At 35.5% G+C, this 12,531-nt stretch overlaps 1 protein-coding gene across 5 annotated transcripts in view; it reads left to right on the top strand.

Moving 5' to 3' along the window:
- cep162 (centrosomal protein 162) overlaps window positions 1-8,966 on the top strand; it is a 461,180-nt gene extending 452,214 nt beyond the window's left edge. For all 5 annotated transcript variants that reach the window (XM_062063760.1, XM_062063762.1, XM_062063761.1 and 2 more), the window contains 7 exons: window positions 218-436; window positions 525-792; window positions 2,757-2,889; window positions 2,965-3,106; window positions 3,205-3,303; window positions 3,797-3,931; window positions 8,206-8,966. In XM_062063760.1, the coding sequence (XP_061919744.1) occupies window positions 218-436; window positions 525-792; window positions 2,757-2,889; window positions 2,965-3,106; window positions 3,205-3,303; window positions 3,797-3,931; window positions 8,206-8,376 (1,167 nt within the window). In that variant the 3' untranslated portion in view covers window positions 8,377-8,966. The remainder of the gene's footprint in view (window positions 1-217; window positions 437-524; window positions 793-2,756; window positions 2,890-2,964; window positions 3,107-3,204; window positions 3,304-3,796; window positions 3,932-8,205) is intronic.
- Window positions 8,967-12,531: the final 3,565 nt, after the last annotated feature.

The following is a 12,531-nucleotide window of genomic DNA, read 5'->3' as shown; positions in this document are numbered from 1 at the left end:
TTATAGAATATTTTGTTAACGATACATTTCAGTGTTTTCATTGTTAGACAAGGCAACTTACAAAAGGCTATTCTTAAAATATTGCTCATCTATATTTATCACAGCTCCAAAAAATACTTAACTCACATATCATTTGAATTACTGTATATAGTCAGCGGGATTAAAGATAATGCCAAGATATGTGTATTAAACTGCATGTTTGTGTTTCACTATGTAGCTACAGTACGAGCATCAGATCGCTGAGATGGAGCAGCATTTGAAGCAGAAAGAAGAGTTGGCCGCAGCAGCAGCAATCTCAGCCTCAAGTACCGAGTCATGGATGTCACAAATTGAAAGAATGAAAGTTGAGCTGGAACACATCAAGACAGCACACGAACAGAAGGAAACTTTTCTTCAGGAACAGGTTGATACTCTCAAGAAGCAGCTGAAACAGAAGGTCTGTGTAGTACTCAAATATTCTTAGTTGTCTTAATAACATGGTAAATAAATGAATGCTAAATCATATATATACCTGCTCCCTGCAGGCTCTGTCCAGCCCAGGCCGACATAATTATCTTGCTAAGGACTTACATGCTAGCCGCATCTCCCAGCTCAACCAAAAACTTACGACTAAAACACAAACTATTCATGAGTTGACCTCTACTGTGGAGAGACTGCAGAACGAGAGGAGGAGCATGCTGTCTGGTTCTAACTTAGGGCGTGACGCACACTTTTCAGAGAGCAAACAACAACAATCACCTATCAAAGCAGGCTGCTCAGCTACTGCAGGATGCTCATTTTCACCGAAAGAAGGTATGCATCTGGAACTTTACTTTCTTTTCATGTTTGTGTTTGCAAAAGGTCATTTTCGTACATTACTATTATATTCGACGTATGTGCATGCTTGATATGTTGTACTATTGTCCTACATGGTGTGGAAGTGCCACATCATAAGTTGAGCTCGGTGTGTTTTTAATCGATAGAGACTCATTTCTATGACACTTCTAAATCTTGTGAACAGTTAGGTATGAGAACATCCCGAGATTTCCACCAAAGCTGAAAACCTGTTGAAATTGTTCAGCTTGGGGTTTGCCAAGTCCAAGCGTTTGTACCAAAAGTAGAGGAAGGCAGTATTTCATTCAAACCAATTTACTTTTAGTGGCCAATCATGTTAAAAGCCTCTGAAACAAGTTGGATGGGGTCCCTTTTACTTTTGTCTCTAGGAAGGCTTTCTAAAAATGTTTACAAATGTTTTATAGATGACAATTGCATTTATTGCTCATCCTTTTTAAATGACTTTACATTTGTGTGCCTAAAATATGAATTAATTTGTTCTCTGTGATGTACTGGGTATGTCTACTGAAGGGGATGAGATTTTAATGTGCCTCACTTTACATGTGTGCTCCGCTTAAACTGGAAAATCATTTATTATGTAAATCTCAAATTATTATTAAGATAGATCAAATATTTGTGAGTTTGTGTTAAAAAAATATTGACAGTAAAATGTCGTTCTCGCAATTGTTGGACATAAATTCAAACCATAACCAACCATGCATCACTATAGCTCGTCTCAAAGTAGGCGTACTGTCACGACCTGTCACATCACACCGTCACTTATTTTGAGTTTTTTGGTGTTTTCTTGTGTGTAGTGTTAGTTCTTGTCTTGCGCTCCTATTTTGTTGTTGATTGTAATGTACGGATGTACTTTGTGGATGCCGTCTGCCGCTCCACACGCTGTAAGTCTTTGCTGTCGTCCAGCATTCTGTTTTTGTTTACTTTGCAGCCAGTTCAGTTTGTTTCGTTTTGCATAGCCATCCCTAAGCTTCAATGCCTTTTCTTAGCGGCACTCGCCTTTTGTTTATTTTTGGTTTAAGCATTAGATACCTTTTTACCTGCACACTGCCTTCCACTGTCGTCTGCATATTGTGATCACGACAAACCATGTTCCCGACATCCGCAAAGCAATTAGCTACCTGCTGCCACCTACTGATATGGAAGAGTATTACACGGTTACTCTGCCGCGTTCTTGACAGCACAGACACTCAACAACGGCACATTATTTGCGGATTATAATTATTTGTTCGAAAAAATATTTTTAACCCAAATAGTTAAAATTACATAATCTCCCACGGCACACCAGACTGTATCTCACGGTACACTAGTGTGCCGCGGCACAGTGGTTGAAAAACACTGGCTAAGTTACAATGCAATACAATACTTTGGTTCTCCTTGGTTACACTTACCGTCGCTTTTGTTTTTGACAAATATTTTATGACGAGAATTTTGCCCCGTAAGGAAGTAGTTTCCTGTGTATCATTCAGCGGAATTGAGAGCCAAGACAAAAAATGTCCACTCCTCCACCTCTGCTTTTTAATTAAGTACAGTTAAAATAAGCCACAATGGGGCCAAAGAAAGTTGCGAGTGCCAGCATTTTGATAAAAATGTGAGAAACACTATTCAATTCAGGAAATAACTTGTTGTAAAGTACAAGGGTGGCGTCTGTGTTATAAATATAAAAGTGAAAATGTTAATTAATCCGTTTCAGTTCTCATTTATATTTTGCATTGTTTTCTGCATGTAAAACTTAAATTTTTACCTATGTCAATTAAGTGTCAGTGTTAGTTGGATGTCTGGGACGGATAAATTGGATTTACATTTTATTTTATTGGAAAAATTGCTGCAGTTTTCATACGATTGAGTTTTTGTGAGGCATTTTGGAACAATTATGAATCCAAAGTCCCACCGTGTTGTGTATAACATAAAACTGCGCTGTACAGGGAGTCGCCTCACAGAGGTGCTGCAGGAGAACGAGGCTCTTCGAGAGCGTGCGAAGCTGCTGCAAGTAAACAGTGAGCTGGAAAGAGAAGCACTGAAATCGAATGTTGTGCAAGCCGAGGAGCAGCTGTGCAGGTGCTGGTCCTCCTGTGATAAACGGTTTTGACAGCGCCAAATCAGGACTAACTAATTATCACGTCATCTTTTCAGGCAAAGGGACCTCTTCTTTCAGCAGATTTCCTCTCTGAAGGCAGAGCATCACAAGGCGTTGGACCAATTGCGTGCAGATCACACCACAGAGTACTCCTCTTCAAAGGTGGCCCACCTTACCAATCAGCTGAACACGCGGGATGTAAGAAACGTGGCGCAAATTGTGTCAGCAAAATTAAATTAGTCCTATGGAAATAAAATTAAATACATATATTTTCATGTGCTCCCTTTCCCCACCAGATAATGGTGAAGCTTTTGCAGGACCAGCTGAAAGAGCTGCATGGGGTCAAAGAAGCACTTGCAGTGTCCAGAACTCGAGAGGTTGCTTTGGAGACTCAGGTTTCATTCTGATATTTATTTGTATTAGTAGAACTGAAGGCAGGTGCTGGACTGGGACAAGGATTTTTTCCAGACTGGTCCATCACAATCACAGATACTGTGACAACCCTACCCGTTAATAACACCGCTGTGCTGAACAATAAATAACCTTCTTAATTCCGTCCTCTTTAAACTAATACTGTATATCCCAGGCTGTAGAGCGCACCCACCGTATTTTAAAGGAAATAAATATTTGTACATACATTAATCACACCGGACTACAAGTCATAGAATATATCCCGGTACGAAATATTTTGTAAATGTTTATTTGCATACTTAAGTTGTTTTCAAACGGTGCCTGTAACACAGCAGTAAAACGGCTGATCAAACAAAACAGAAGTCATCGTCATGGACCCACTAGCTGCGGAAGCTTACTCTCCAAAAAGTAAACAATGTTGGCATAACAATGTGCTGCCCGCCTCCAGTAAAACAAAATTGTCTGTTTTGTGTTCAGTTAAGCAGACTGTTAATGGAGCTGAAGGATGCAACAGATGCTCAGAGTCCAGGAGTGAAACATCTACGTAGTCTGGAGTCCAAGATCGTCAACATGGAGCAGAGACACCAACACCGGGAGAAAGAACTCCAGCAGGTAGAATTGCTTGAAACATAAAATCAAACTGGTGATTTTTGTGCATGTACTGTAACACGGCTCAGTTTACCAAGTTTGAATGTATTATGTAATAATGTAAAAGCAAACAAGATCTCAACATTGGCCACAAATACAGTTCTGTTCAAAAATATACAGTGGATGCGGAAAGTATTCACAGTGCTTCACTTTTTCACATTTTTTCATGTTACAGCCTTATTTCAAAATAGAATGAATTAAATTTTGTCTTCAAAATTCTACAGAAAACACCCCATAATGACAATGTGAAAAAGTTTGAAGAAAGAAAAAAAAAGGCACATTTACTAAAACAAAAAAAATTACATGTACATAAGTATATATACAGCCTTTGCTCAATGAATGATTTGTTGATTAACCTTTGACAGAATGTACAGCCTTATTTTGTTTAATATGATGGCACGAGCTTGGCACACCTATCTTTGGGCAGTTTCACCCATTCCTCTTTGCAGCACCTCTAGTGTTGGTTTTCATTCAGGATGTCTTTATGATTTCTTTTTTTTTTTTAGTTTGAATACATTTGCAAAAAAATTATATATAATATAGAAAAAATGTAAATAAAATATAGTATATATGTATATATTGACATATACAGTATATACATTATATAACACATTTTAAAACATTGTCATTATGTGGTATTGTCTGTAGAGTTTTGAGGTAAAAATTAATGTATATACAGTATATATATATATATATATATATATGTATATATATATATATATATATATATATATATATATATATATATATATATATATATATATATACATATATATGCGTGTATGTATTGTCATATATACATATATTTATTAGGGCTGCAACTAACGATTAATTTGATAATCGATTAATCTGTCGATTATTACTTCGATTAATCGATTGATAATCGGATAAAAGAGGCAAACTACATTTCTATCCTTTCCAGTATTTTATTGGAAAAAAAACAGCATACTGGCACCATACTTATTGTGATTATTGTTTCTCAGCTGTTTGTACATGTTGCAGTTTATAAATAAAGGTTTATTAAAAAATATAAATTAAATTAAATAAATAAATTAAATAAATTGCCTCTGCGCATGCGCATAGCATAGATCCAACGAATCGATGATTAAATTAATCGCCAACTTTTTTTATAATTGATTTTAATCGATTTAATCGATTAGTTGTTGCAGCCCTAATATTTATATATACGTATATATATGAATATGTAAATATACAGTGGTGGGCCGTGTGTTTCCCACCGAGGCCTTCAGTGATGTCCGACTTCAATGATTACCTCTCAAAATACCATCATTTATGTCACCACATGACCATTGCTGGAGAAAAACTATGCAGGAACACATTTACTGGGCATTGAATCACCAACAACAGTGTACAAAATGGGTTATTTTCTGGCGCATTTAAAAATCAATAAACCCCCATCAGAAATTAAAACATATCTTATGTGGTACTGTCAAAATTAAAATTGCAAAAAACATATTAAACGTGAAAAAATAAAGAAATAAAATATCTGAACTCACAATCTGTAGAACCCATTCGAGCTTCCGGGGTTGACCGACATCGTGTCACAAGATGTAATTTCTCTTTAAATATCCTTCTTGAAAATGGCCTTGCAAATATATGTGTTGTCTTGTCTAACCATAAAAGATGCAGACGAGGCGTGTTGGCTGAGTTCTTAAAGTTTACTTCACAGCGTGCTCATCAAAAACATCCCGCTGCCGCCATGGCTAAACGCGGCTGCTGCACATGCTCTTCACTACTGTGGCATGCTGGGTAATGGAGTTCTTATTTTACCTAGCTCATAACATCACAATATATATCCGCCTTAGGTCATCTAGAACAGTGGTCCCCAACCACTGGGCCGCGGCCCGGTACCGGTCCGCGGACCGATTGGTACCGGGCCGCACAAGAAATTTAAAAAAAAAAAAAAGTTTTTTGTTTTTTTTAATTAAATCAACATAAAAACACAATATATACATTATATATCAATATAGACCAATACAGTCTGTAGGAATACAGTCCGTAAGCACACATGATTGTATTTCTTTATGGAAAAAAATAAATACAATTTGTCCCCGGTCCGTGGGACAAATTTTCTAGCGTTGACCGGTCCGCAGCTACAAAAAGGTTGGGGACCACTGATCTAGAAGGCCTTACTGACAACAACTCATGATCTGATTGGCTATCGCAACTGTCTTCTATCACTGTATGTGTCCGTTCACTTACAGCGTACAGACGCCTGCATTGTTGTTTCTGAAGGCTCAGGCAGATTTGGTACAGCATAGCAACATAAGCTAGCTGAATTCTGATTGGATAAAAACTCTATAACCTAAAATCAACAGCAATGGAAGGAGCATAATATGACATGAAGAGAATATGAATACTTTTAAACATTTAGGGAAAGTAAATAAAACATTACTTTTATCTTTAATTATGATCATAATTTCTGGTTATGTTAGGCCAGCAGAGAAGGCCTTGCTGGCCCTGACGACATACCACTGTAAATATATATATAACCTTTTCACATTGTCACTATGGGGTATTGTCTGTAGATTTTTTAGGTCAAAAATTAATTTATTCCATTTTTGAATGAGGCTGTAACATAAGAAAATAAGATGCACTGTATATAGTCTTTCATTTTGAACTTTCAATCATTTATTTTAGCCATGAATCATTTTTTAAACAAAAATTAGTTGTAAAAGTTAGAATTTTGTGGGTATTTTCTGTAATTTACACAAGTTGAAAAAGACAAGTACATGCTTATAAATAAATACATCATGTATATATAATTTATTTATATAAATAAATATAATATAATCCCACTAGAAAGTTTTGGGATGACTTTAAGACTGATTTATTTTCTGAAGAAAAATTCAATTGACAAACAATTTTATCCATTTCACAATTACAACAACAACGTTTGATATTTTGAAATATATTATTAACAGTCAATCTCCTGGTATGGCAACTAACCCAAGTTAATCATTTTATCAAGCTAATTGATGTTATGTACTGTAAACTTTTAACGTTACCGTATTTTCCGGACCATAGGACGCACCGGATTAGAAGGCGCACTGCCGATGAGCGGGTCTATTCAGGTCTATTTTCATACAAAAGGCGCACCGGATTATAGGGCGCATTAAAGGGGTCATATTTAAATTCATTTTTCTAAATGGAAAACATGAACAATATTAAGACCTGATAGCTCAGTTACAGCTCATGTTACTCTATTCTGTGTTATATGTGTTTTATGTTGCACGATTGCGCCAAGTAAAATTCCTAGTTTGTGAAGCCATTCTCAAACAATGGCAATAAAAAACTCTTCTGATTCTGATACATTAGGTCAGGGGTCACCAACGCGGTGCCCGTGGGCACCAGGTAGCCCGTAAGGACCAGATGAGTAGCCCGCTGGCCTGTTCTAAAAATAGCTCAAATAGCAGCACTTACCAGTGAACTGCCTCTATTTTTTAAATTGTATTTATTTACTATTATTTTACATGAGTTATTATTTGTACAAACATGGTGCAAAGTAATTCATGATTTGTTAAAAAATGTTAGTGGCTAGCTAGTTAAAATGGGATATTGTGATTTGACAAGACTGTCTTAGAAGTGATCATTTGAAAATGTTCAATTTGAAGAATGTGCACTTAGAGAAAATATAAAAATAAAGTGTTGCATATTGATATTTATCTGTTTCTATATATATTTATTGTGAGAAATCATTAATATGATCAGTGTTTCCACAAAGATAGATATCATTAATTATTAATAATAACATAAAGTTAAAGGTAAATTGAGCAAATTGGCTATTTCTGGCAATTTATTTAAGTGTGTATCAAACTGGTAGCCCTTCGCATTAATCAGTACCCAAGAAGTAGCTCTTGGTTTCAAAAAGGTTGGTGACCCCTGCATTAGGTTCACCGGCTTATAAGGCGCACTGTCGAGTTTTGAGAAAATTAAAGGATTTTAAGTGCGCCTTATAGTCCGAAAAATATGGTACTAATCATTGGTAGAACAGTACTTCTACAAAAAGTAACAATAAGAAATGTAATTATGTTGGTTAGATTGTTTAGACTTTGAATTTTCCTTTTAAAAAGATAATAGAAAATGAATAGAAGTAATCCCTTGTAGGAGTTGAACTTTTACAATCCTTTACTATAATACTAAGTCTAATACTGTACAAAGTTTGGGATGTCTTATTGCTTGTCTAGTTGTAACCGCTCTAAATTGTCTTCCACCAGATGATTGCAGGTTCATGGGTGGAAGGTGATCAGCAGTCAAAGGTGGAACACTGGAAGTGTGTGGCAGTGGATAAAGCCAGAGAGCTGGAAGCGTTCCGCTTGGAGTTGGACTCCATTCTGGATATTGTAAGACATCTTCAAAGACAGGGCGTGACCGTGCCCACTCCTTGACTTGGCACGTTTATGGACTTCTAAAGCGCAGACAACAAAGGAAGCAAATATGTGGGGAGAACGATGGTTGTCTTGAAGAGGTGAGTTTTGACGGACTGCTGGTGGAGGAGATTGTTGGGGTGAACTGATTTGTTTGGGAAGGAAATTCCAAACCAGGTAGAAACTTGTCTCCCCATTTTTTGGATGAATGATTTCTGATTTGTCACTGTAGAGGTGAAAGGGCTTAACGGATTGCTTTTAATAATAAAAATCTTGCTGTGATTGTCCCTTGACACTATTAGACACTTGATGGGAACAGCTCACATTAACCAATAATAACCACTCACATCCACTGCATTCATACATCACACTGTCCGTATAATTTGAATGAACATTTTTGGCCAAATGTTTGCTCTAATTTTTTGTCTTGAATGGCAGCACTTTGATTACAAAAAAAAAGGTGACTACCACTATTTAGTTCAAGAAAGCAAAGTACCAAGATGGTGTCGCATGGCTCTTCCCTTCCTTTCCTCTACGGCTACGCTCATCGCCCTTTTCACCAACACAAATCTTCAAAAAGGTAAGAATGATTTAGTAATTTATTCGTATTCACCAATGGCTCTCAAATTTTTTTCTTCAAGTACCACCATAATGACCAACATTAAATACAGTAGCATAGTAGGCCTAAGTATTCATTAAAACATGGTGTTTTAAAGAGTATGTTGAATATTTTGGCCACTGTTTGAACAGTAACACTGTTTGAATACAGGAAAATAAAAAATTGTACTTTAATCAAGTGATTCTTTGGCGTACCACTAGATGGAGCCCGCGTACCACTAGTGGCAGTTTGAGAATCACTTGTTTGAATGTATTTCACACATTTTTGCGTGGCAAGTACCGATACATTGGACTTCATTTTTTTCTTATGCTTCGATTTTTTAACAGTTAGGCCTTCATCTGAATATATATGTAAGTGTGTGTATATATATATATATATATATATATACACACATATTTATATATATATATATATGAATATATATAAATATATATTTATATATATATATAATATATATACATACAGTATTTTTCGGATTATAAATCGCAGTGCGACTTATGTGTGAAATTATTAACACATTACCGTAAAATATCAAATAATATTATTTAGCTCATTCACGTAAGAGACTAGACGTATAAGATTTCATGGGATTTAGCGATTAGGAGTGACAGATTGTTTGGTAAACGTATAGCATGTTCTATATGTTATAGTTATTTGAATGACTCTTACCATAATATGTTACGTTAACATACCAGGCACGTTCTCAGTTGGTTATTTATGCGTCATATAACGTACACTTATTCAGCCTGTTGTTCACTATTCTTTATTTATTTTAAATTGCCTTTCAAATATCTATTCTTGGTGTTGGCTTTTATCAAATAAATTTCCCCAAAAAATGCGACTTATACTCCAGTGCGACTTATGTATGTTTTTTTCCTTCTTTATTATGCATTTTCGGCCGTATATGTATATATATACAAATGTATATACATATGTATATATATACACATGTATATACATATGTATATATATATACACTTGTATATACATATGTATATATACATGTATATACATGTGTATATACACATGTGTACATACATGTATATACATGTGTGTGTATATACATGTATATACATGTGTGTGTATATACATGTATATACATGTGTGTATATACATGTATATACATGTGTGTGTATATACACACACGTGTTTATACATGTGTATATACACGTGTGTGTATATACATGTGTATATACACGTGTGTGTATATACATGTATATACACACACGTGTATATACATGTGTATATACATGTGTATATACACGTGTATATACACATGTATATACACGTGTATATATACATGTATATACACACACATGTATATACATGTATGTACACATGTGTATATACATGTATATACACATGTGTGTATATACACATGTATATACACGTGTATATACACGTATATACATGTGTATATACCGTAATTTCCGGACTATAAGCCGCACCTGACTATAAGCCGCACCAGCTAAATTTAGGGGAAAATACAGATTGCTCCATATACAAGCCCCACCCGACTATAAGCCGCAGGGTTTTGATGTGTAATTACCGTAGTATATAGGGGTTCCTGCTACCACGGAGGGGATTGTCGGGACAGAGATGACTGTTTGGGAACGCAAAGCGTCCCATTTATTAACAATAAATCTTTCAATCATTCAATCAAACTTTCACATCTTTGACATGGCGAACAGCATTCGTGCAGAGTACAAATAATACAACGGTGCAAAGTAATACAAAGTGCTCGCCTGTACGTTATCAAAATAACCAGCCTACCGGTATATGAAAAGTCAGTCTTTAATCATTGTGTCATCGTCTTCCTCCTGCGTACTGAAACCACCGAAATCCTCTTCATCGGTGTCGGAGAAGAACAGGCCGTAAATAAGCCGCACCCTTGTATAAGCCGCAGGGACCAGAACGAGGGGAAAAAGTAGCGGCTTATAGTCCGGAAATTACGGTAAGTGTATATACACGTGTATATACACGTGTATATACGTGTATACACATGTATATACACATGTATATACACACACGTATATACACATGTATATATACATGTATATACACATGTATATACACACACGTATATACACATGTATATACACACACGTATATACACATGTATATACACACACGTGTATATATGTGTATATACATGTGTATACATGTATATATACACACGTATATACATGTATATACACACACGTGTATATACACACGTTATTATACACACACGTGTATATACATACGTGTGTATATACATGTATATACACGTGTGTGTATATACACGTGTGTATATACACGTGTGTGTATATACACGTGTGTATATACACGCGTGTATATACATGTATATACACACGTGTATATACACGTATATACATGTATATATACACACGTATATACACGTATATACATGTATATACACACGTGTGTATATATGTGTATATACATGTATATACACGTGTGTGTATATACACGTGTGTGTATATACATGTATATACACATATATACACACACGTATATACACATGTATATACACACACGTGTATATATGTGTATATACACATGTATATACATTTATATACACATGTATATACACGTGTGTGTGTATATACACATGTGTATATACACGTGTGTATATACGTGTGTGTATATACACATGTGTATATACACGTGTGTATATACACGCATGTATATACACACGTGTATACCTGTGTGTATACCTGTGTGTATATACATGTGTATATACATGTGTATATATATGTGTATATACATGTGTATACACACGTATATACGCGTGTATACACACGTATATACGTGTATATACACACGTGTATATACACACGTATATACACGTGTGTATATACGTGTGTATACATGTATATACACATGTATATACGCATGTATACACACGTATATACACACACGTGTGTATATATGTGTATATACATGTATATATGTGTATATACATGTATATACACTTGTGTGTATATACACGTGTGTGTATATACATGTGTGTGTATACACATATATACACAAGTATATACACATGTATATACACGTATATACATGTATATACATGTATAAATAAATGATAAATGGGTTATACTTGTATAGCGCTTTTCTACCTTAAAGCGCTTTGAGTACCTTGGACAGTATTTCCACATTCACCCATTCACACACTGATGGAGGGAGCTGCCATGCAAGGCGCTACCAGCACCCATCAGGAGCAAGGGTGAAGTGTCTTGCCCAAGGACACAACGGATGTGACTAGGATGGTAGAAGGTGGGGATTTAACCCCAGTGACCAGCAACACTCCGATTGCTGGCACGGCCACTCTACCAACTTCGCCACGCCGCCCCCACGTATATACAAATGTATATACACACATGTATATACACGTATGTATATACGTATATACATATGTATATACATGTATATACACACATGTATATACATATATGTATATACACATACATACATGTATGTGTATATTATACATGTATATATATGCATATGTATCTATGTATATACATATATATGTGTATATATATATGTAA

The sequence above is a fragment of the Entelurus aequoreus genome, linkage group LG11 (genome assembly GCF_033978785.1).
Source record: "Entelurus aequoreus isolate RoL-2023_Sb linkage group LG11, RoL_Eaeq_v1.1, whole genome shotgun sequence".
Lineage (NCBI taxonomy): Eukaryota > Metazoa > Chordata > Actinopteri > Syngnathiformes > Syngnathidae > Entelurus > Entelurus aequoreus.
This window is presented reverse-complemented; position numbering and strand designations above follow the sequence as displayed.